Source organism: Branchiostoma floridae, chromosome 18, assembly GCF_000003815.2.
Source record: "Branchiostoma floridae strain S238N-H82 chromosome 18, Bfl_VNyyK, whole genome shotgun sequence".
NCBI classification, from domain to species: domain Eukaryota; kingdom Metazoa; phylum Chordata; class Leptocardii; order Amphioxiformes; family Branchiostomatidae; genus Branchiostoma; species Branchiostoma floridae.
Genome location: NC_049996.1, coordinates 913,428 through 937,989, shown reverse-complemented (window position 1 = coordinate 937,989; position 24,562 = coordinate 913,428). Strand labels below are relative to the sequence as shown.

Sequence of the window (24,562 nt, the reverse complement as noted above, 5' to 3'; positions counted from 1 at the left end):
ATAGGACACATATTACAGTAAATGCTTAAGCGATAGAAAGTCCACCATTGTAAAGACCCATCCTCAATTATATATTCATCGCATTCATCCTTTATTTTCTTAAGTTGATTGGTCTCATATAGCATGGGCACTGTTGTTACTTAGCTGAAGAGGCAAAACTTTGTACTTAATACAACTGTTGTGCGCTAAAGTTTATTACTTTTTGAACGAACAGAGCAGCTCGGCACGTCTTACCCTACCAACCAATGTGATCAAGGAGCCAACGGAAACATTCCGCTGTGCAAGGAGTGCTACTTCATTCGCCAACTCCCGCAAGAGTACTACCCTCCTATTCTCAATGAGCGAAAATGTCAGGGCCAGACATGCCTAAAGGGTACGTAGGTTACTCAACTTTTGTAGATTGTAGAAAGTGCGACGACAACAACAACGAAAAGAAGGGAGTATATCTATGGACTGTGGTACGATGGCGGCGTCGCTACGTTTTGCATTGACATTGTGTTATCCTTAAATCTATAATGGGAAAACCATGCAAAGGTACAAGTATGATTTCAATAACGAAAAACCACAAAAAGATTCGTTTTTCTAAAAGAAATTCGTTGACAGTTTTGTCAAATCGCTCGGCGGCAGCGCCCCACCAATGTGCGGCGGGTTCATAGTTCAACTGTTTTGAGCTTTGTTTCAACACAATGCAAAGAAGGTAGTCTGTGTAACACAAACTCCACTGTCCAGGGCTGTAACTGGCCCCTCCCCGCGTTGGCCGACGGATGTTGGGCGGGCTACTATAAGCGAGATTTAATCAGGCTACAAAGAAGGCACTCACCATGAATTCAGTGAGGCAGATTTGTTGAGAAACTCGCTTTTTTTGTTGCTCCAGGTTATGGACAATGTGAGCAGCAGTATTCAAGCGTCAACGTCCTGCAGAATTTGAACCAAGGAAACTGGCAAGCCGAGCCGAGGTGGCAACGGGTGCAGGTGCAGGTCGAATGGGGCTGCAAGTGCACCGTCAACCAGAATTCGCCGTTTGCCTCCTGGGTTGCCTAGAGTCTTTGAACGGGGCTGAGGGGGGGGGGGGGTAGCTCTAAATGTTATGAAGTAGATTTCTAGCGAGGTCAACGCCCATGAAGCCGGTTCTTTCAAATGCAGAGTAACCAATTAACACCAGACCGGTTGCACGCGAGGGTCAGGGAGGAATGTTTCACACCTATTGTCCGTCGATTACTAGCTGTTAGATACCGTCAATATATTACAAAGGACATCTTTCTAGGGCTTCCTCTAGTTTACCGCATGTATTTTTGTAATATCAACAGACAACACGACTTGAGTACATACAACGTTATATTTGGCAACTTACTATAGCCGTTGCACATGGGTCTTTAGAGACGTCTTTTTACCTTATTACAAGATCCAAGTTGTGAGTTGTAGAACTACGTGCTGTTTTTACTATATATTTTACAGAAATAACAACAATGTATAATGTGACACATGTTACATTAGCCCAAAACTTTACACACATCATTGCAAAATGCATGCATGATAGCATGCAATATTATGATCGTGTACTATTTAGTACATCTACTGGCTCAAAATAGGTAAGTATACAACTTCTTAGGAAATATGGATACAGTACATTTGATTATAACAATACAAGTGCTAATACTAACTTATCGGTGACCTCTTTATAATGAGGCCATACAGCCGGCTCATCGCAAAAGTACCTGTGACTTATGGCGGGAGATAAGGGTCTACTGTACTAAAAGTTTCAACTAAATTCAATAATTCAATAAAATCACATTGGTCATTTATCTGTGTCCATTCTTAGGGCTAATTAACCCAAGTCACTTCCTCGTCACAATTTTTACACGTTGTGGAGGCTTCTGTAGCTTTTCCACTGACACAAACATAGTTCGACGTTCCACAGTTGTCGCAACGGGCGCGTTTGAACTTGCCGTGGTGCTCTCCTGGCAAGACAATACGTTTGTGGGTCTGTTTGATCTTCTTCCGATGTTTTGCTTGCTTGTCCGGTTGTGTGGTGGTCTTTCTGTTGGTTGTTTGGCTGTCTGTGTTCTGTGTACTACTCGGTACTACTCTTGTGATCCCAAACTTCTTGACATTTGTTGATACACCGACGATATCTGAAACAATGTTGGATGTTTTGTCAGAAGTTGTTAACTAAACGTTATAGAACTTAAAATCCGAGGTGGATTTTGGTTGCTGAATTCAGAAGTCGCCTAGCCATCCCCATTCAGTTACTAAAAGAAACATAAGCACTAAGTTGTATTCCCACTAAAGTAGCTTTGTTACCATTGCCATATTGTTTTACCATGAATACATTATCGTGTTTACACAGTTAGGTGACGGACGTATTCAAATTCTGGAAGTGGTTTTGCATCACATAGAAGCAACCTTTCAACAATGTGCACGTCTTTGTCAAAGTTACATGTATGTTGTCAGCTTCTTTTGCATTATTATAAGAAGATTAACAAAGGAAATAAACCAAAAGAAGCAGAATGACCGATTACATAGTGTGTGATTTACGCTGGCTGTATTTTCGTGTAATGACTAGTGGGTTTTCGACAGGATCGTTGACCGATTTCCATGTCTCCCGCCATGACTGGTTAATCGCAGACTCGGGATGCGCTGTTAGGTGACTGCCCTGGAAAATGCGTTCGATGTCTTCTCTCGCCGGTAGTCTGTGATTTGGGGTGTCACAATGCGCCACAAAATCCTCACCCAGGACCAGTTTAGATTTGATTTCCCTCCATTTTTGTACGCGGCCCGTCCTGGAGAGCTTGCTCTTGTTGGGAAATGTTGGATCAACTCGACAGATCTCACCTTCGTCGGGATCCGTTCCGTCACGTAGCGACCGCTCCATTAGCGCGAGCGCAGCACCATTGAAAGTGTAAAACTTCATCTCTACAGTCCCTCCGCTTTTTGATCATCCAACTTTCAAAGTTAACTATATTCAAGCTGATCGATCTAGACGTACGGAAGAACTCAAAACAGCAACTCAAATGCGCTTGGGTTGAGTGTAGGATATTTAAATGAAACTAGGTGGCTACAAGAGGTGCAATTAGCCCGTAACTAGGCTGCCATTGGCTAATTGTCGACGGCGGTCAGTGACCTGCTAGCAGTCATTTGATTGGTCCTCGCTAGAAACCGCCGGAAATCTAGTGCATATCAAATAGTGTACACGGGGGGGATTGGGGGGTTGGATGGGGCTCGTCTCTAAATGGGGGTGCCATGGAAGGGAGTACAGTCCCCAAACCGCTTTCACGGCAAACTCCCTTCCACAGCAACTCCCTTCCTCGGCAAACCCCCTTTCCCGGCACAAGAGAGCCTACCCAACGACCTCCCCCCCCCCCCCCAAAAAAAACAGCCCCGTTCGAAGTCTGTAGATCTGAAAATCTTAAAACCAGAATGTCTGCAATTGATTTCTATTTGTTTTCAATGGTAGCTGTAAGTAGTTTATAGAGTTGGAAAGGGCTAACCCATTGATTTGGTAGTTGCAGGGCGGATACCACCTATATACGCGTTAGATATGTCCTTAGGTAAGTTTCTTAAAATATACTGAAACACTTCATGTGAAGGCTTCGTAAAAGTACTAAACCAGATTTCAGAATTTTCAAGTAATAGATGATAATGTAATCGGCGTCTGCCTGCAGTGCTAAGCGCTGATTTATACTTTTGCAAGGGTTAAGGGTCAATGACCCGCCCCGCGGTGTCATAACGCCTGGTCCTTTGCTACTTATATCCACCGAATAAAACCACCGAATGAGCGAAGTGAACGAGGTGATTTTTTATGAGGCGGTTATAGCAAAGGACCAGGCGGTATGACACCATATAAGCCGAGGAACAGGCGGGTCATTAACATTATGATCATATAGCCCATCCAAAATCACCAATATAAGAGAGGCAAATTCATTGTTATAACACATATGTCCTTTATTTAATAATTATATGTATTACACATATTATCCATTTCAAGAACCAAGATAATTCACATCTGTGGACATGTTTTACCATCAGTACATGCATGTTAGAAATCAATAAGAGAGGTCTGAAAGTAAATAATTCAAATAATATTTAGTTTCTTTTTAGATAAGATATAAAGTGTAGCGTGGTAGTTACTTGTGATTATCGGTTAGCTATAGCTTTTGACTTTGTGTTAGGTGGGTAATTGTAAAACTACAATATATATCGTGACATGCCGACCCATATGAGCTTAATTTTATCTTGTTACAGTGGCGCCGAATTCAATACGTTGCACTTTTCATGCAGTAAATTTCGATGTGTACAACTTTCAAGTACTAGTAATTGTTTCTCCGAACGATACTGCTACATGTGATACCATTTTTTTTAATTCGCTGTTATGTTTAGTTATCCTATGTTACTTGCTTGCTTGCTTGGACAACAATAAACTGGATTTTGCTTACATTCAGTGAGGACTGTTGATATTATCATTATCTCATTATCCGTATATAATTGTAAATGTGCTCAAGAGTTTGTAACAAAACTTTGTAACCATTCAACATGGCGGACAATAGTGACGTCATAGACGTCACGTGGGTGCAAAACAGGTGAATGTCCCCCATACACAACAACAAAAACAGTAAAATCAACTATACATGTAGAACTATAGATATAAAGATACAATATAAAATGTAGATAGACAAATAATATCAAGCATGATACAGATAAAAGCAACAAAGAGGATGCCTTCGTGAGACCTTTAAGAAAGGCAAGAGCGACAGCCACAACAGGTGACCCACGTTGGTAATCTGTAGCTTTATACACCTGAGAGCCCTCGGGCCCTATGTTGTTCATGGAAACTCAAGGACAGACCATTCTTACATCTAGACTGAACCATTTTACATGAATGGGGTTGAATATGTTTTTCTTAATCTGGAAATTTCCACATGACATGCTGAGTCTATCGGAATTAAAGCTGAATCTGAAATGTCAAAGTGCGCGTAAGACATTTTCACTCCCCAACCCCATCCCTTGCTATCAATTTGACAACTAGTTAGGTTTTTGAAAATAGTATGGAACCATAACCTTTAGAAAGCAGCCCATTAAAGTATACATTAAAGGTAGTATCGAATCACCCCTAAATATCACCGTATATAGACACGGCGAGAACAGAAGTTGTTCTACCACATTCTTACAAGTGGTCGTCACATCTGTTAATACTATAAGTCCAGGTGGCAGAGAACCATGGAGATTTTGGTAAACTATTTCTCGTTTGTAGTTGTTTTTTCTCTGATAAGTCTGAACCTATTCCAGTTAGAGAACTTGTGTTGCTGTGTTATAGGAGTTTATTGAATGTTGTAGTTGAATGTTGTAGTCGTTGTCCTTGTATTTACGTGTTGAAGCCTAAGCGACAAAATATCTATTTTGATTGGGGCTTACAACGCCTCCTGATATATTTTTTTTCTTCAATATTTTGACATATCCACGTAATATGTACCAGCTTTAAAACAACTTAACAGTCTACATACTTTGCTTCTTTGGTTTCGTTACTTTACTATTTTTGCTTATATTATAATATTTTAGTTCAGGGTGTCAAGCTGTGTTCGGCATATTGTTTATGATATGTATACCAACATTGTGGCTTCTGTGGCATCTATTTGCTTGCAGCAAAATGATTTTTTTAGATCGTACATAGCCTGTATCGAACTCCGGTGGAGTGTACTCCGAGTCAGACTCCGGTGGAGTGTACTCCGAGTCAAACTCCGGTGGAGTGTACTCAGAGTCAGACTCCGGTGGAGTGTACTCCGAGTCAAACTCCGGTGGAGTGTGCTCCGAGTCAAACTCCCGTGGAGTGTATTCCGAGTCAGACTCCGGTGGAGTGTATTCCGAGTCAGACTCCAGTGGAGTGTATTCCGAGTCAGACTCCGGTGGAGTGTGCTCCGAGTCAGACTCCGGTGGAGTGTACTCCGAGTCAGACTCCGGTGGAGTGTACTCCGAGTCAGACTCCGGTGGAGTGTACTCCGAGTCAGACTCCGGTGGAGTGTACTCCGAGTCAGACTCCGGAGGAGTGTGCTCCGAGTCAGACTCCGGTGGAGTGTGCTCCGAGTCAGACTCCGGTGGAGTGTACTCCGAGTCAGACTCCAGTGGAGTGTACTCCGAGTCAGACTCCGGTGGAGTGTACTCCGAGTCGGACTCCAGTGGAGTGTATTCCGAGTCAGACTCCAGTGGAGTGTGCTCCGAGTCAGACTCCGGTGGAGTGTACTCCGAGTCAGACTCCAGTGGAGTGTACTCCGAGTCAGACTCCAGTGGAGTGTATTCCGAGTCAGACTCCGGTGGAGTGTACTCCGAGTCGGACTCCAGTGGAGAGAACAGAGAGAAATTTCTCTGTTCCTGTCTTCAGCTGCAGGTGTTGTATGGAGTCGTTCTTTTGTTGGGGGCCATTAACGGAGAAGAAGCCAGACTTCAACCCCCGGACAGGGTCCGAAAACTATCCAAGAACTGTGGGACAAAGTTCGTGAGGTATGCGATCGTTACTGCGGTTCGAGTAGATGTTGGGGTGGAAAGTGTTCAAGCCAAACGCCATTCTCACAAGCAATTATTCTCCGTAGACGACATGGGAGAAGCATAGTTTCAGTAGACTTTACTAAGTCACTCTCCTTCACACAGCTTCGCCTGTTAAACCGGGCTGAGGTGTCCACTTTTGTGGGCGTGGCTTATAATCAGCTACTGACCAATCAGCCTATGGAAGACATTAAAGTGATTCTCCGATTGGCTAAGCTGATTAGAGGCCACGCCTAAAGAAGTGGAAACTTCAGCCTCCTCAGTGCATATTGTATAGTCGTTGTAGGAGAATGACACATATCATATCATATCATATCAGTTTTATCATATATGATTATTCCTCGGGATACAAGGACATCTTTTCATGCTGATATGGCGGCTAGACAGTCAGACGGGTCAGCTACTTACATGATGAATCTGCATTTTATATTCATCGAAACACATAATTAAGATCATTGTTGGCTCTGTACGTTATACATTGCTATGGATCTAATTAGATGATCAAAGGAGTTGTATGGGCCGAGTCATCCTATCAGTCTGTATTTTCCCATCTCTCGCAGGATCTCGCGATGATTGGAGAATCTCGAATAGAAGGTAAGTTGATCACAGCTATCACAGCGTACGTACATGTGCATATGTTCGAAACACGTTTTCTGCATAGCTGTACCAGTAACATTTGAAAGAACCGTTTCTAGTACCATTTTGAAACATGTATGATCTCGTGTACATATCATGGCTGTTACATATGTTGTCTGTATGCCCCCAGAGCTCGGTACTCTGGACCGAAAGCCTTGGTCCTGTAAGAAAGACTCCGATGACGGTACCCCTTTATGTCGGGAGTGTTATTACCAACATACGCTGCCGGAGGGGTACCATCCGCGGCACCTGGTGGAACGGAAATGCAAGGGCCAGTATTGCCTATCGCGTGAGTTATATATTCGAACTGTTGTTTTTGTAAGGTTCTGTTTTTTTTTTTGCACTTTCAAACCACGTAAGGTTTAATCGCCACCCATTTATTTACTACAAACTCAATAAACTCAACTCACTACCAAGGAGCTTTCAACTACGTAGACATCTGTTTTGTTTCTTAGTGATGGACATGGATTTACAGGTTTCCAGAGCTAGAACTGGAAATCCAGTGCTGATTGCTGTCTCGCACTCATTTTCCAGTGCCGACAGGAGGGTTCCCAGTGCTGAAGCTGCCTCAACATTGGACTTCCAGTGCTGACGACCACTTTGAACAGCACTGGTGTTCCGGTGCTGAGAAAAGAATCCGCTACTTTTGTATATTTGTGTTTGGCAATTCTGCTGATGAGAAGGCTATGTTTATGTACTTTTTTGTTTGTTTTGTTTTTGTTTGCCAGATGAAGGGAGATGCATACAACAGTACATGGAGGTCCAGGTCCGCAACACTGCACCGAACGCCAAGTACCCAGACTATTGGGTGAAGATCGGGTCGGGCTGCAAGTGTATTCTCAACAAGGGGTCCATGTTTGAGCAGTTCGTCCGTTAGACACAGCAATATCCTCTTCCTGGTACCAAGTAGACAGTCAATGGAATTGGATGTCAACGTTGATAAGGGCATGGGGAGTACACGAGTACTTGGAACTAGCGAAAACAACATAGAGCGTCTTCAAATCTTTGTGACTGTAAGACAAAACTGAAATGCAACATACAAACACACACTGACACACTTTGGTATCATTTAATCCATAAGCGTTTTACCCCCACAAAATGCATTGAATGACAATAAAATGACATTTGCTGTCCATCGAAGCGACCTTTGTGTGTTCTTTTTACCAATGGACATCAGTTCGATAAAAGCTAAGCGTTTTAAATGACGAAAATATAATTCAACGTGGCGGACACTAGAGACGTCATAGTCACGAGCAATTTTTACAGGTCTGATAGCAAAGTACGAATAGTATAACTGTGTTAGTAACCAGGTCCCCGAACTCAATCAGATGTAGTTGTTTTTACTCACGCTTTTCTATTAGTGTGACAAAAGGCTGCAGGGAAAACATTTTGCATTTTCGCGAAAATGTTTCGCCTTTCCAGTTTATTGAATAGGTTATCAAGCTGTACATAGCTTTAAACACGCGAAAGCCCTCGGGTTCCATAGAACCTTGACGACAGACCTGTTATTTTCTTATCGCCATTCTTACATCTAGAACGAACCATTTTACACAAAAAGGGAGGTGAACATGGCTAATTTTTTATACACATATATCTACACAAGATTGAAACGTACGAATGTGCGCAAAACTGTTCGTCCCCTGCTTCTATTTGAGGGAATTTATCAATAATCATGTAAACAAATATATGTGTATTCAAGTAGTACATCTAAAACACTCCAAATACATATGAACAAGTCCAGATCAGTAGGGAGTTGTTCAACCACATTCTTAGAGAGAGATCTCAAGGCCAGGTAGCCTGCACGTCTTTCTAGTACACAAAAGTCTGGGTAAGGTGGCAACGAACCATGAGACTCTTGGTAAGGACATGTCCTTTTTTTATATTAATTATCTTGCTCATTGAAGAGCTTGTGTCATGTTTTGGTGGGATTCTGTGTATATTGTAGTTTTCAGCTGCAGGTGTTGTATGGAGCCGTTCTTTTGTTGGTGGTCAGTACCGGGGAAGACGCCGGACTGGCCTCCGGACAGGGTCCGAAAACCGCCCAAGACTGCGATCGTTAGGCTGTAGAAGTTATATGGGGGTGGAACCGGTGGATAGTCTTCAACTCAAGCCAAAGGTCATTCTCACACGGCAGTTATTCCGCATGGAGAACACTTACACCAAACTTCACTGAACAACGCAGAGCCATGCCCGCACGACCTTTACAATATAAAGGTGGGGTCACACATGCGTATACATTCAAGTCCGTTTGAGGTGCGTATGAAGGTCTTAGTCTCTACCAGGCTCCACAGGTCGCGGGAAAAATGGTACAAATTGGACAAATATATATATATAGACACATAACATGCCAGATGAGTTAGCTGACCGAGAAGTATGGCTAGCGACCCAGCTAACTCGTCTGACATGTTACCTGTTTACGTTTGTCCAATTTCTATCATTTTTACAACGACCTGTGGAGCCTGGTGGAGGCAAATACTCCCATGCGCGCCTCATGCGCACATGAATATATACGCAGGTGTGACCCCACTGCGTTGTTCAGTGATTGGGTTTTGGTTTGATTCGGTGTTTATAGCAAAGAACCAGGCGTTATCACACCATATACACCTCGGTGGGTCTTTAACCCTTAATTATCTTATCTGTTTAAATTTTTCCATATCTCGTAGGGTCTCGCGATGATTGGGCAATCTCGAAGAGAAGGTAAGTTGATAGCAGCATATTATACATGTGCATATTCTGGGCTCGAAACTCTTTTTTTAGCAGTGCAAGTGACATTTGAAAGAATGTCTACAGCTCATTTCAACTTTGACTAAAGAAAACAGTTCCTGGTAACTCTAGGTCACCTTTACCCGTTGGGTACCCTATATCCGTTGTATTAAAAACCTGGAGTATTTACGGATATCAATTCAATGGATAGTGGCATCAAATTCGGATATTTTCAAAATATTGCGGTGCCGTCCGTCTACTTGATATCATTTAATACCTAGTTTTTTTTAACGGTTAAAAGGTTAAAGCACGAATAAAGATGAAGCTGTGTTACCATTTTGAATCATGTAATCTGTAGTATACAATGTATGTCTTGGCTGGCGTGTCGTGTTTGTACGCCCCAGAGCTGTGTACTTGTATTACCTGGTACAGTCTGCCTAAACACCACAAACGACCGCAAACAACCACAAACGACTCTAATATGCAGTGCATCCGGGACAACGACCATTTGTGACTCTCTGGAGACATTGTTTATACATTTATTGGTACTCTCGCCCGCCCTAGGTACTCTTGCCCCAGAAGTCGATACTCTCACTCCAGAGGTCGGTACTCCCGCCCCAGAGCTCGGTACTCTCGCACCAGAGCCTCTCTACTGTGATGACGACACTACGGTTGCAGGTACACGCACGCAGTGCCGGGCATGTCTTTACAAGCGCACGCTGCCTGAGGGGTACTTCCCACAGCACATGACGGAGCACTTATGTCAGCACCAGACTTGCCTGATGAGTGAGTGTCTCAAATAATTGTTGTTTTTAATACTCAAGCCTTTATGTACTCTCAAACCAGGTAAAGCTGGTAAAAGTACAAATATATTATCCGACAAAATAATTTCATCAGTTTGGTAGATCATAGGATATTGGATGTTTTCTTTTACACAACCAGTTAATCTCACCTTGGCTGAAGTTTCGATGCCTGTCAGGCATCTTCCTCCGAAGTTGCAACTGGAGTGCTGCTGGCTACTCGACGCTGTAGCTCTTAAGCGGCGAGAACATAATCCCAAACGTGGCTGAGTTTGTATCCCCCTCGTCCCAGTTCAGAGAAGACAACAAACGTATCTGGTGGACCAGAGAAGCAAAAATATACAAAAATAACGGTCTCCTCTGGAACACCAGTGCTGAAGAGGTCGTCAGCACTGGAAGTCCAGTGTTGAGCCGGCGTCAGCACTGGAAATCCAGTGCTGAGTCAGCTTCAGCACTGGACGCCCTCCTGTCAGCGCTGGAAACTGAGTGCTGAGACTGCAATCAGCACTGGATTTCCAGTGCTGAGGACGTTTCAGCTCTGGAAATCCAGTACTGAAAACCAGTGCTCGGAGAAGTTCAGCACTGGAAATCCAGTGCTCGCATTGCACTGGAATTCCAGTGCTTAGGGAGCTTCAGCACTGAAAAACAAGACCGTCCAGCACTGGAAAACCAGTGCTGACGTTTCTTCAGCACTGGAAAACCAGTGCTGAGGGCGATTCGACCCATTGATTCAGCACTGGAACACCAGTGCGAAACCCGTTACTTTTGTATACTTGCCAGAGAAGCCGTTTGGATAAGGATGTCAAGTTTTTGTCAACCCCAGTGATGAACCGGGACGAGGCGATACAAACCTAGTCACGTTTGAGATTGTGTTCTAGACGTAAAAGCGGCACCTACATCGGCTACGAGGAAAATGTCTGACAGGCATTGAAACGTCAGAAGGTAAGAACTGGCTTTGTAAAAGACAACATCCTAAAACAATTTTTGTGTGTGTATTGTTTTGTTTTGCCAGATGAAGGGAAATGCAAGCAGCACTATAAGGTCGTTCTGGTTCGCAACATGAATGTTGCACCGGACGCCGAGGGCAGAGATGTCGAAGTGAAGGTTGGCGTAAGCTGCAGCTGCATTGTCAAGGAAGACTCCATCATCAAGCTGTTCGATCGTTAGACGCAGCGATGTTACCAGTTCCACAGCCAGTGGGGTCTAAGTTGTTAACGTTTCCAATGGGCTTATATATGAGTATACAGTACGACGCAAAAGAATACTGCCTTTCATAACTGTGTGAATGTACATGTAATGCAAAACACACACAGTGTCACACAAATACTCACACACACACGCACACAGACACACACACACACACACACACACACACACACACACACACACACACACACACCTGTATGTTCAAACACACATACATACACGCAAACACACACACACACACACACAGCTCGTTACATACATAGAAACACATGCACACACACATACACACGGATAACGTTGTACACACAAGCACACAAGTCGCTGTACCACATATTACCCTTTAACTAATCAATTAAGAATGTCTAATATGATTTGAAATCGTATATCATGATTGTGTCCGTCTGTCACGAACACCATGTGACTGTCAAAGGAACTAGAAATGTATAGAGGTATATTATCCCACTGTATACTGTTACTCCGAACGACATTGGCGTGATACAATTTTGACATATTAGATAAGTAAGTGATCATGCTAAATTATGTTACTTGTTGGACGACAATAAACTGGATGTCGCTCAACGAGGGCTGTTGACAGTACCAATCAGTGTCTTCTGAAAACGTTTGTTAATGTGCTAAGAAGTTAGTGGCGAAACTTTGTAACCATCCAACATGGCGGACAACAGTGACGTCATGGCCACGTGGGTGCGAATATACCCTATTGATAATATTTTTGTACAGCAGGGCAGGAATGGCTCTTATTTGGTGAAAGGGGAGCTCTATGTACGTGAAAGCCCTCGGGCCCCATTGTTACCTTCGGTGTGTGTGTGTGTGTGTGTGTGTGTGTGTGTGTGTGTGTGTGTGTGTGTGTGTGTGTGTGTGTGTGTGTGCGTGTGTGTGTGCGTGTGTGTGTGTGTGTGTGTGTGTGTGTGTGTGCGTGCGTGCGTGCGTGCGTGCGTGTGTGTGTGTGTGTGTGTTAACAGTCAAGAAGCATTGGTGGATGAGGACGTCGTTTACATAGTCAATGGGAAAACATTATAATACTTAGCGTCACTCGAAAAGGTGCATGTCATGTGGTAAAGATATGAGGTCGTGGAACTCATGTATCTGTTGTTCATGGAACCTCAGGATTAATTACATTTGTACTGAATCATTTTACATAAACTGGGGGTGTGGGGGTGAACATATTCTTGCACAATCTTTAAACGTCCAAAAACACATAAGGATTAATTTCACAAGCCCTTGCTTTCTTTACCCTAGTTCGATAATGGCTAAGTTTTGAGAAACTCGTATGTGTCAAAAAGTAGCTATAGCCCATAGATTCAAACCAGTATCGAATCACCCCTAAAACATCACTGCATATAAACACGTCGAGGACAGCTATTCAACACATTCTTACAGGTGGTCGTCGCGTTATTTAACACTTGATAGGTCTGGGTGGCAGCGCGAGGACCATGGAGCTTTTGGTGAAGTTGTGTCCTTTTGTTGTCTCTGTATCTATGTTCACGTTATTTAGAAAGCTTGTGTTATTGTGTTGTAGGAGTTCTTATTGAAAAGTCGCATGGGCAGTGTTTCCTTTCTTCAATACTGCAGTTTTGCAGTTCATGGCTTACCTTGGCCATAAAGACCAGCAAGGTATAGTCAGCCATGTGATAGTGATTTTGTTGCTTTGTTTTGTTTCATTGATTCGTTTTGCATAGAGAGAGAATGGTATGTCATCCCCTTGTAACACATGAAAACACTATGTTTATGTATACCTACCTTTGCTCACTACAGTGTTTATGATACCAACATTGTTTATGATTTCTATAGCATCTATCTGCTTGCAGAAAATGAACAAAATTTGCAGATTGTAAATAGCTCGTATTAGCATTATTTTGCAAAATTCCTCGAACAACATGTCGGCTATACCAGGTGGTTCTGGTTACTACGTGCGTTCTTTTCATCTCCAGCCAAAATGATAATCAAATGGTGAAATTATTGATTGAACAAATTTCCATTGCTCCCTTCTTCAGCTGCAGGTGTTGTATGGAGCCTTCTTGTTGGGGGTTATCACTGGGGAAGAAGCGCTAGCCCCTGAGCTCAGCGCCTCAGATCTAGAGACAACTACGTCCGCCCCAGAGCCCGGTACCTCCACCCAAGAGCCCGGTTCCTCCACCCCAGAGCCTGGTACCTCCACCCCAGAGCCAGGTACCTCCACCCAAGAGCCCGGTACCTCCACCCAAGAGCCCGGTACCTCCACCCCAGAGCCCGGTACCTCCACCCAAGAGCCCGGTACCACCACCTCAGTGCCCGGTACCTCCACCTCAGTGCTCGGTACCTCCACCCCAGAGCCCGGTACCTCCACCCCAGAGCCCGGTACCTCCACCCCAGAGCCCGGTACCTCCACCTCAGTGCCCGGTACCTCCACCCAAGAGCCCGGTACCTCCACCCCAGAGCCCGGTACCTCCACTCCAAAGCCCGGTACCTCCACCCCAGAGCCCGGCACCTCCACCCCAGAGCCCGGCACCTCCACCCTAGAGCCCGCTCCAGAGCTGGACGCTCCAGAGCTGTACGCCGCAGCGCTCGGGCCCGATATTGCCGCCCCAGAGCTCCTTGGCTGTGAGGACGACTCGGACGGCATCCCACTCTGCCGGGAGTGTCGGTACTTACGCAGGCTGTCTTCGAACTATTCTCCAGAGTACCTGCTGGAACGGACATGTCAGGCACAGACTTGCCTAGCGAGTGAGTATCTCTATAAACTTCCTTGCACTTTTGACCAATTGCTGACGTCACGTATCCACAAGATCACGTGTCTGTAACTCTCGCGAGTTTACGTTCTGAAGAGATTGATCATCAGTACTGATCCTGAAAAAGGCGACAGTGATCGTTGAAAATTTGATCCGTGTGCACTTTTGTGTTGGAAGAAGGTTTAGCTTTGTACTAAGTGAGTATTTCAGTCATTTGTACAAGACGTTAAAATGTGAATAATTCGCTGTGTTTATTTTGTTCTCGGTTTTTGCTGAGACCATTTGACCGTGAACTCAAAACCAGTGCGATTTTTGTTTGGTTTTTCTTCTGCCATAATGCATTCGTACTATTTTTGTTTGAAGATTCTAGCATTTGCGTACTCTGGAACTAAGCAAATGTGGTTCGTTTGTTTGTTTTTGTTTGTTTGTTTTGACTTAAAAGTGTATATCTGACATCCAACACATTGAATCAAGCTAATTGTGTTTTGTTTTGTTTTGTTTTGTTTTGTTTTGTTTTTTGTTTTGCCAGATGAAGGGAAATGCGTGCAGCAGTACATGGTCGTCCAGGTGCGGGTTCACAATTATGCACAGGACGAAATGTATAGAGAAGACCATGTGAAGGTCGGCACAGGCTGCAGGTGCCTTCTCAACAAAGGGTCCGTCTTCGAGATGTTCATTGGGGAATAATAAAAACAAGATAAACTTAGAGAACACAGGTATAGGTGTTCAAATATGTGTGCATGTACATGTACGTGTAATGCAGTACACACACACACACACACACACACACACAAACACACAGACTCACGTACACACACAAACACACATACACATACATCGCTGTACCACATAAAGAATTTCTGTTTTCTCTAATATAATTTGAAATAGTAGATGTCTTACAGTAACTAAATTATATCATGATGTTGTCCTCCTGTTATCCATATTAGTTGACACATGTTTACAATAAAACTTATCAGATGAACATTTCTCACCACTGTTTCTTTTATTCGCTGTACAATGTGTCAAATGTAGGATGCTATCCTTCGAATTGGATTAAACGGTAATACAACATGGCATTTTCTGCTGCCTCAGGGAGACTTTTGTGTATCAGTTCACCGCTAAAAGATCAATACAAAATAAAATCACATTACTTTAGGCAAAGATTATGAAAATACTTGCAACTCTATTCTATACTAACTTACTAAGTAATGACGATCCTAGGTAAGCGTAATACATGAGTTGACAAAATGTATTAAAAGCGAGCTGCAAGCATCTTGTCTATAAAAAGATGACTTTTACATTCGTGAATATTTTTTCTGGGGTGGCAAATATCTATATAACAAAGTTCTCTATTCCCAACACATTACATGTGCATTCTGCAAAGTAACAAAAGCGTTACGTTTGGAACCGCATTCATAACACCGCAGCGACATATAGATGCTGTGCGAAGTATAACCAGTCACTATTTATTTATTTAACCGTCTGTCACCTTCCTCTGGGCGATTTTGACTGGTTCACACTGCACTGCAGCACTAGGTGTCGCTGCTTACATATGCGTTGTGGTTGTGTATAAAGAAAACTTCGTTACACATGGCTTTTACAAGTAAGGAGGTTTATCATCACTATAGTCGTGATAGTACGGGTTGACACTATAAGAACCGTCCGTATGCTGGATCCAGTAGTTACGGGGGTCGTACGGGCTATACCCGGCGCGCGCGTAGGCCTCGTTGTTGTAGTGTTGTGGTACGTTCTGGTAAGGGTGTAGACGTGAGGGGTCGGTGTAATACACAAGTACATCACTGTAGTTGTAGTCAGGGTAGTCGTCAGTGCTGGGGTTGAAGGGATTTGCAAGTTGGTCATGTTGGCTGGGGTTGTAGGCAGTAGGGTGAATGGCGGATGGGTCAGGAGACAGGCGGGCTGGATGGGAAGACAATGCATTTACTTGAATCTATGGAAGGCCAATGGGTCGTTTGATAAGGTATTAAAGGTATAGGTAGTTGCCTAGCCTTTTTGAGGACGTAGGGTTGTTATCCACCGTGTCTAGGGCACAGTGTTGAAAGTCGAAGCCCATCCCTCTCCTTCCACCACCTTTTGCGTCAGGTTTACGGAAAACCTTGGGCTGTGCACCAGGGCTGTGCACCTGGGCTGTCTATCACGTCAGGATCTCTCGATCTCGTGTTGGCTAGCCCGGCCACTGTACGCCTCTTGTTCTGTTTGTAGAATTAATGTTTTTTGTCCGTGAACTGTTATTCGGAGGGCTGCTAGTCGGTAAGGGACGTAATTATGTTAGCATCGGTTGCTTCTTGTCGAAAAATATGCGGTACAGGAAAATAGTCCGGCTATAGAAGCTAGGTTTGCAAAGAGTTTTATTGGAATGGGTGGATGGATTGAGAATATTGCCATTTTCGAAAACTCTAGATGTCTAGATGGTAAACAAAAGTTTACATGGTTTCGCGGAAAATAATTCTTTAGTCGTAGAAGTCTATGTGTGGTACATGCTAGGGAGCAGGTTCGTCTTGCATGGTCCTTCTATAGAAGCGAGGTTTGTCGAGGTTATTGTGGATGTTGGTGGAATGATAACGTTGCCATTTGTCGAAATCTGCATGCTCTCATGTCCCTCCTTTTATGCGATTATTCTTATTTCTTTGGGGGGGGGGCAGATTTCTCTACGCTGCTACTTCTTCTTGTAGTAGTCTCCCTCGGGGTTATAGAAGGGGTTGAAGACCCAGGACCCATCAGGGTTGGACAGGTAGTGCTGGTTGTAGGCCCATGGGTTCTGGTAGTATTGCCCCTCGGACCCGTAGTGGATCTGACCCTCGGGTGGGTAGTAGTGGGAGTTGTAGTACTGGTACATCTGACGGTCGTAGTTGTACTGCTGATAGTTGGGTGCTGGGTCCTGGTACCATGGATGGACTCCTGTATTTTTGAAAATAACGACAGGGAAGAACATGTGTTACCGTTAATATTCGTCGTTCTGTGTTTGCCTTTGCATAAAAAATTCTTTGTACAAGACCAATTCAAGCCGATGTCAGTATTGCCTGAGGAAGGTGACAGAAACGGTCTCCAAACGTCGGTTGAATAAAACGCTTGGTTATGAACAAAGACTCCTTTATCTTATCTGATAACTTACCAACATGATGAAACTATTCAAGGATAATCTTTGTATTGTTTTAAGCGCTTGTAAACAAGGCTGCAAGGGGGTTTTACCATGTACATGTAGTCTCATTACCACGAATAGCAAACAAAGGCCAATTGCAGTTTTCAAAGTGCATTTAAAAGCATGTTGACAAGCTGCATATGTTGCAGGAGCTTTTCGCTTTTAAAGCATGACGTTTTGACCTCTGACCTGGGCGAGACCCGCCTGCTACGATGTCCTCCGTCTGTCTGTACTGCGCTGCTTCCTCCACTACAGGTCGAGCAATACAAAACGTCATACACTACAGTTTCTATGACATCCGCAAGGGGGAGGGGGCATTAACCTGCAATAATGAACCGTCTCCGCTAGAGAGCGTTAAACACCCACCAGCTCCAATCGCCAATCGCACTGCAAGGAAACTGGTGACGTTAAAGGCGTTATCAACAATTTTTTAGATGTTCATGAATTTGAAACGTCATTTAGCTAGTTCAACATTGAGATTTTGAAAACAGAATTTCCTGGTATGCCTGAATGTATAAGCTATGTAACACCATCCATGTGCCTGTAAATGTATAAGGACAATGCCGTTTATCAAGTTTCCCTATTTAACCACGTACGCACAAAGTTTGCTTCATCTGGACAGGGGCCAGTACTATATATACAGGGGCTGTGGGTCAAGCTGAAACGGAACACATGAAGTATCTCATGAATATGCTAATAACAATGTAGGACCTTGTAACAGACATCACCAAGTTGAGACATCACGAAGTCATGTGCCTGCCACTACGTTTTATTAATTACAGATGTCCAACTCATTTGCATACATTTGCATATTTGGGACTTCTTGTTAAAAAAACTGTTAAGTATTTGTGCTTGTTGTTGTCTCACCTGGCATGGCCTGAGCACCTTCTTGTCGTTGTTGTCGTTGTTGTTCTACTGCCTGGTTGCCACCATGATCCTCCTTAAGTCCTTCTGAAAAAAACAACGAGGATTTTCTTAATACACATAATACACGTAATATGAAATGGGCAGGTGAGGTTTCTATCCCGTTCATTGAGGAGTTAATGTGCAGATTATAGAAATCTCCTATATCAGCTTTGTTGGTGGGCCTATATGCCGGGCACAAGATTGCTGAGGCCACTGTATGTGCCTGAAATCACTGACAATCATTCAGAAAATAATCCGTCATCCTACATACCTTCTCGTTCCGGAAACTCCGGTTCCGGCTCCTCTTGGTCAGGCTGTTCCGGATAATAGAATCCGGGATCCTCGCGGATAGACTCTTCCGGATCCGGATAGTAGGGGTCTTGTTCCTCAACTTCGGCCTGTTCCGGATAGTACGGATCTGTGTCTTCCGGTTCCTCCTCTTCCGGATAGTAGGGTTTCGGTTTCTCAGATTCCGGTTGTTCCGGATCGTAGACGTCCTCCTCCCATCCCGGCAAGTCCCAGTCGAATGTCCAGGGGTCTTCGAATGAGTCCGTCTCCGATTTTGCCTCAGGCTGACTGACGTCATATCCGTCATCTTCCGGTTTTTCCTCGTCCGGATCTACCGTTTCCGGAGTCTCAACACCGCTTCCAGTGTCATCACGAGCCTCCGGGATCGGTCCTACAGATGAGAAAGAGACATAAGTTGTGTTTTGAATGCTTTTCTGAACACCTATGTAACTTTTTTTAGAATTTAGCGTCAACATTTAGACTTGAGTAGCCACATGATGTTCCCCATTGTTGCCTTTGGGCAAGATGATAACGATGATAATGATGATGACGGAGAACGGGAGAAGATAATGATGATGATGATAACGATGATGATGATGATGGTAATGATGATGAAGATGGTGGCGGTGAAGATGATGACGATGCTGATGGTGATGATGATGAATGTGATGGTAAATGATGATGATGACGTTGCTGATGGTGATGATGAAAAGGGTGATGACAACGACAACAATGATTTCATGATTGTTATCGTGATGCTCACTGGGCAATTTTGTTTGTTTTGATTTTTAAGTTCAGGATAAATTACACGGTCTCCCTACACAATTGTGTATACCCCATGCCATTTCATTACATTACACCAGGATATAGACTGTAACGATGTCCATACCTGCCAGGACCATCCCGATCACACACAGCAGAACCAGTATCTTCAGCATCGTGCTGATAACGTTAGGCTTGTCACGTGTCAGGAAAAATCTGCTAAAAGTAAAGTAAACGATTCATGATAAGTGCATAGAGAAGAGATATCTTATAAATTAGGATTGTTTTCAATCCTACAAATATCCGACTAACGACCATGGTTACATAGTCCAGAGATTGGCCAGGCTATGTGAATGTGCATGTATCTTATCCATCCCGTATGAACACATGAAGGAAGGAAAAAACGAACGAACGAACGAACGGATGAAGGAAGGAATAAAGGAATGAAGAATAAGGAATAAACGAACGACTGAATGAAGAAAGGAAGGAATGATGTGTCCAGAAAATAAAGGCATTTTGCGCCAAAATTTATGTGATAATCAATTCATAGCTGACCTTCCTGTTCAATAACACCCTTCCCCCCGGTTCCTTCCGGCACCTACACCGTTCATCCCCTAGCCGAGGTGAGGGTTAGAGTTGAGTCTTAACTAAAGTTAGGTTAGAGGTAAGTTTCCTCTTCATCAACCAAGGCAAAACAATGGCTTTGTGTCGAATCGTCCTGATCGGCTAGGGGCAGAACTATCCAACATTTCCCTACTTCATGTTCGACATTCCTGCTCGCTCCCCTGACAGACTTGCGGTCTGTGCCTCCCGGTGAGACAAAATATCAGACTCATTCTTCAAACCTTCAACAAATAGCTACCCTGCACCGCACCGACCTATCAGACCGCTAGTCTAGAACTACAGCCTTGGGTCGGGGTCATTCTGTAGATACAAAACTGAGTGACACGAACGAGGTGGAACTCCTCAAAGTTAGCCTGGATGCCAGATTGTTTCTATAGCCTACACAAGCCAGCTCCTCGGCTCCAGGGCCAATATGTTTATCAGGGTTAACTCAGAGGGGCATGTGGTAAAATGTTCTTGGGAACATGATATGTTGGCCCTGGAGCCGAGGAGCTGACCTGTGTAAGCCCTGCAAACAGTCTGGCATCCAGGCTACCCCAAACTCAGACTGACTCCTCTTTCGACATAGTCGTTTTGAGCCACTCATATACTGAGGTTGTAGACCTATATACCACTTGTTCACTCTGTAACGAGCCTTTTAGAGGGCTGTACTTTGAGACTAAGTCTCTCATAACACTGAAGGTCTGTAGTTGATTATTCGCTCGTTCAACACGCAAGGGCAGACGCGAGTGTAAGACCAGGTCCCCTTCAAATCTACTAGGGATGTCTAGAACTAAAATCCCCCCTCCCTAAAACACAATATTAGAATGCTATATGTATTAGATCATTGTCAATGGGCAACTTTTTATTCAATTGATGTATTGGCATTTTATCGGTAATTCTAGAAAAGCAAGTGTAACACTAAATCTAAACTGTTGACACCAATGATAAACGTATAACAGAGTGATAGATCTAAGATCGAAACTTTAAGATCTTACCTCTTCTGACTATAGCTATCGACGTTTTCGTTGCCAAAAACAGCCAGACCGGGCCCCGGTTTCAAAATGTGACCTAAGCATAACCAAGCATGCATCAAATGCAAGGTAAGCTATTACAACTCCTAAACCTAAAACCTTACCTTGTAAAAGTCTTTATCTTAAAAATTAGTACGGTAAAAGGACGAACATACCTGCCGAGTTGAGGTGAAGCCGCTTCAGAAGACTTTTGTCCCCAGCGCCCTTTGGATCGTAATTTAGCGGTCTCCTGATGTGGCCGTGACACGGGAATCACGTGGGACCGTACAGGTATTGTCCGGTGCCCGACTGTTGTTCTGACCTTCGGAGTTTGTGGTGTTAACGAAATGTCCAGTGTCCTTAATAAGAGACTTTGGTCCGTTCGCAGGTACACACACACAGAGGTAGTGTTAAACAGTACCCGTGTGAGATGGTAATGATACGGTATAGGATCTGAACCCAGGGCTACACAAATCCAATTTTGTGTTAACAAGATTACCCAGATTTCTACACAACTCACGCAAACATACATGGACCAGAAGCGGGTATCTCACTGGGCTGTGCCTATTGGCGACTTTTTAGGAAACACGGTCGCTAACAGTCGCAAATACGCCGCAAACAGGCGCAAGTTGGTCGCCTGAAATGGCGACTGTTTTGAAAAGATAAAGAAACCGCAATTGACAAAATATCTTGAATGCGCGCAAACTAAATTTAGAAGCGAACTATGCCCGATAACTGCAAACTCTCTTTGATGAATCTTTCAGTCATTGTACGATTTGATTTTCAATTCAGTGCCAACACTGCGATTTCAAATAAAGTTGTATCTACTAAAATTGGGTTAGGAACTAAGGATTCGTTTTTGACGCAGTTTTGCCTTTGTTTCAGTGATTAAGATATGAAGGTTAGATAATCAGGCGTCTTTACATAATGATTAAGATACATCATACAGAGATAGATTTGCAATAATTGCGCCTGTATTGGCGACTAGTTTGCGTCTAGTTCGCGGCTAGTTCGCGCTTGTTAATAACAGTATACAAATTGCGTTTTTTTTTCTATTTAAAAAAATGTCATATATTTCAAGCGACCACTTTGCGAATGTTGGAGACAAATACGCGACGTACTAGCGCCTGTTAGCGACTATCTTTCGCAAACTGTCGCAAACAGACGGTGATATACTAGCTGTACGTCTCTAGTTTGTGAGGAGGAGGGCCAAGGCCACTCAAGGACCATGACTCATGAGCCGCCTGTGTCTAGGATCTATATATAACAGACAAACGGCTGTGTGTGTGAGGAAGATTTTAATCCAACACAGCTGTACAGGGGTGGAAAAGCTACAGGGTCTCCTGTATACAGACTCCTTCTTATGAACAGTAGATTTACTCATCTCCAAGCAGATGTTGGGTAGAGAATCGTCATGGTTTCTGACTGTCCGGACTTCTCTAACTGTATCTAGTACATCAGAGTTCAACTAAAACATGGAGATTGTCTACCCAACATCTGCTCGGAGCTTAGTAACCTCTGACTCTTTCTTATGAACAGCAGTAATTACTCATCTCCAAGCAGATGTTGGGTAGAGAATCGTCATGGCTTCTGACTGGCTCGGGTTTCCCAGCAGTATATAGTAACCCAGAGCTCAACTATAAAAAAGACATGGAGATTGTCTACCCAACATCTGCTTGGAGCTTAGGTTGTAATCTCTGACTCATTCTCTTATGAACAGCAGTAAGCATTCATCTCCAAGCAGATGTTGGGTAGAGAATCGCCATATGGTTTCTGACTGGCTGGATTTCTCTAACCGTATCTAGAGCTCAACTAAAACATGGAGATTGTCTACCCAACATCTGCTTGGAGATGAACCATTACTGCTGTTCATAAGAAGGAGTCAGAGGTTACAACCTAAGCTCCAAGCAGATGTTGGATAGCGTATCGCCATAGTTTCTGTTTGGCTGGGTTTCTCTTACAGTATCTATACCTTAGAGCTCAATCAAACATGGGGAGTGTCTACCCAACGTCTTCTTGGAGCTTAGGTTGTGACCTTTGACTCCTTCTTATGATGAACAGCAGTTATGGTTAATCTCCAAGCAGATATTGGGTAGAGAATCGTCATGGTTTCTGATTTGCTGTGTTATCCGGGTACTAGAGACTATCAGAGCTCAACTAAAACAGCTACCTAACATCTGCTTGGAGCTTAAGTTGTAAAATCTGACAAGTTTCCCTCTCCCTCTCCCTGCTTTACGAAGAGTCGCTAGTTATCTCCGCAATTATGAAATATGTCAGGAAAACAGAAAGGCGATATGAATGAAACATTATCTACATTTTGGAAATGATAGCATTGGAATGTATAATTGTAAAAAAAAAAAATTGAAATATAAAAAGGAAAGTGAGGCAAAGTCTCTACAGCTCTAAAAGAAAGTCAAGAATAATATTCGTATGAAACTCATATTGTAGTTTCTTAGATGCATGAGGTGTCTGAAATATATGCTAGAAAGCTTAAGGTTCCTGCCTATTCGTTTTGCTTTGCCTGCCCTAGCAAAAAGAATTAAAACATCCTTAACTTTGCTATAGTGTTAGACTTTACACAAGGGAAAAGTAGCATAGAAACAAAGTAAATACGCTTTTAAATAAACTATATAAGCCCGGCCTAGTATCCAATTTACGTACATGTATGCCAGCTTGAATGCACATGTACGGCACTGAAATGTACACATCTTACTGCAGGTTACTTGAATTGGTAATTAGGGTCGTAGAAGGGGTTTTGGACCCATGATTTGTCCTTATTCATGATCCAGTAGTTGAGGGGGTGGAAGGGGTTGTAGAACGGCCTGTCTTCCCAGACGTAGGGGTCAACCTTGGCCATGGGGCCGTTGCCATTGGGCGCCTCTGGCTGACCTATGTAGAGGAAATAAAAGGGCAAAGGTCACTAATGTAGGCATGCACACCGATCCACTTTAGTTATCAAGATCTTGGTTATCAATTATGACAAGATTTCGACCAATTTTATGTGGCCTGTGAGGACCCCCTGTTTGAAGTGGCCTGACGTCGTCTGATTCAAAATGGCGGCACTGTTTTGAAACTACGGTCCTCACCGGTCTTTTCTGCCGTATAGAAAACGCTTGAATTGGACTTTTTGGACAGCTGGCATATTGGGCTGCTATTTGGAATGCGTTGTTATCAGATGTTGTTGTTTTTACATATATTTTTTTTTGTGGTAAAGGATAATTCAGACAGATT

At 43.5% G+C, this 24,562-nt stretch overlaps 5 protein-coding genes across 10 annotated transcripts in view; 4 read left to right on the top strand and 1 right to left on the bottom strand.

Moving 5' to 3' along the window:
* Positions 1–4,530: 4,530 nt before the first annotated feature.
* LOC118405948 (protein rtoA-like) lies at positions 4,531–6,598 on the top strand. The gene is made up of 2 exons (XM_035805801.1): positions 4,531–4,566; positions 5,666–6,598. Exons 1-2 carry the CDS (start codon positions 4,531–4,533, stop codon positions 6,596–6,598), a joined length of 969 nt encoding a protein of 322 aa, XP_035661694.1.
* On the top strand, positions 4,965–9,208 carry LOC118405274. The gene is made up of 5 exons (XM_035804686.1): positions 4,965–5,226; positions 6,371–6,489; positions 7,092–7,125; positions 7,298–7,456; positions 7,896–9,208. The coding sequence occupies exons 3-5, from the start codon at positions 7,101–7,103 to the stop codon at positions 8,042–8,044; spliced, it is 333 nt and encodes a 110-aa protein (XP_035660579.1). The 5' UTR covers positions 4,965–5,226; positions 6,371–6,489; positions 7,092–7,100; the 3' UTR covers positions 8,045–9,208.
* Positions 9,209–9,706: 498 nt separating this feature from the next.
* Positions 9,707–12,051, top strand: LOC118405764. 2 transcript variants are annotated; one of them, XM_035805494.1, is made up of 3 exons: positions 9,707–9,864; positions 10,435–10,656; positions 11,683–12,051. In XM_035805494.1, exons 1-3 carry the CDS (start codon positions 9,840–9,842, stop codon positions 11,835–11,837), a joined length of 402 nt encoding a protein of 133 aa, XP_035661387.1. In that variant the 5' UTR covers positions 9,707–9,839; the 3' UTR covers positions 11,838–12,051. The 2 variants fall into 2 exon arrangements, with proteins under 2 accessions (XP_035661387.1, XP_035661386.1); XM_035805493.1 differs by lacking the exon at positions 9,707–9,864 and having other exon boundaries at positions 10,199–10,656.
* Positions 12,052–13,103: 1,052 nt separating this feature from the next.
* On the top strand, positions 13,104–15,584 carry LOC118405762 (mucin-13-like). 2 transcript variants are annotated; one of them, XM_035805492.1, is made up of 3 exons: positions 13,104–13,339; positions 13,895–14,597; positions 15,132–15,584. In XM_035805492.1, the coding sequence occupies exons 1-3, from the start codon at positions 13,328–13,330 to the stop codon at positions 15,287–15,289; spliced, it is 873 nt and encodes a 290-aa protein (XP_035661385.1). In that variant the 5' UTR covers positions 13,104–13,327; the 3' UTR covers positions 15,290–15,584. The 2 variants fall into 2 exon arrangements, with proteins under 2 accessions (XP_035661385.1, XP_035661384.1); XM_035805491.1 differs by having other exon boundaries at positions 13,212–13,339; positions 13,889–14,597.
* A 2-nt stretch (positions 15,585–15,586) lies between these two features.
* LOC118405761 (RNA polymerase II degradation factor 1-like) overlaps positions 15,587–24,562 on the bottom strand; it is a 9,366-nt gene continuing 390 nt past the window's right edge. Inside the window, exons 2-7 of one of the 4 annotated variants that reach the window (XM_035805489.1) lie at positions 21,508–24,220; positions 19,843–19,934; positions 18,937–19,344; positions 18,627–18,710; positions 17,949–18,008; positions 16,259–17,518 (exon numbers count right to left, since the gene is read on the bottom strand). In XM_035805489.1, the coding sequence (XP_035661382.1) occupies positions 17,277–17,518; positions 17,949–18,008; positions 18,627–18,710; positions 18,937–19,344; positions 19,843–19,934; positions 21,508–21,863 (1,242 nt within the window). In that variant the 5' untranslated portion in view covers positions 21,864–24,220 and the 3' untranslated portion in view covers positions 16,259–17,276. Of the gene's footprint in view, positions 17,519–17,948; positions 18,009–18,626; positions 18,711–18,936; positions 19,345–19,842; positions 19,935–21,507; positions 24,221–24,562 lie in introns of all 4 variants that reach the window. The other 3 variants (XM_035805487.1, XM_035805488.1, XM_035805490.1) reach the window with 3 other exon arrangements.

Coding starts and splice junctions, on each gene's coding strand:
- LOC118405948 (XM_035805801.1), top strand. CDS start 4,531: ATGGCGGACAATAGTGACGTCATAGACGTCACGTGG. Junction 4,567..5,665: donor ACGTCATAGACGTCACGTGG/GTGCAAAACAGG, acceptor GATCGTACATAG/CCTGTATCGAACTCCGGTGG.
- LOC118405274 (XM_035804686.1), top strand. CDS start 7,101: ATGATTGGAGAATCTCGAATAGAAG. Junction 7,126..7,297: donor TGGAGAATCTCGAATAGAAG/GTAAGTTGATCA, acceptor GTATGCCCCCAG/AGCTCGGTACTCTGGACCGA. Junction 7,457..7,895: donor GGGCCAGTATTGCCTATCGC/GTGAGTTATATA, acceptor TTTGTTTGCCAG/ATGAAGGGAGATGCATACAA.
- LOC118405764 (XM_035805493.1), top strand. CDS start 10,239: ATGTCTTGGCTGGCGTGTCGTGTTTGTACGCCCCAGAGCTGTGTACTT. Junction 10,657..11,682: donor GCACCAGACTTGCCTGATGA/GTGAGTGTCTCA, acceptor TTGTTTTGCCAG/ATGAAGGGAAATGCAAGCAG.
- LOC118405762 (XM_035805491.1), top strand. Junction 14,598..15,131: donor GGCACAGACTTGCCTAGCGA/GTGAGTATCTCT, acceptor TTGTTTTGCCAG/ATGAAGGGAAATGCGTGCAG.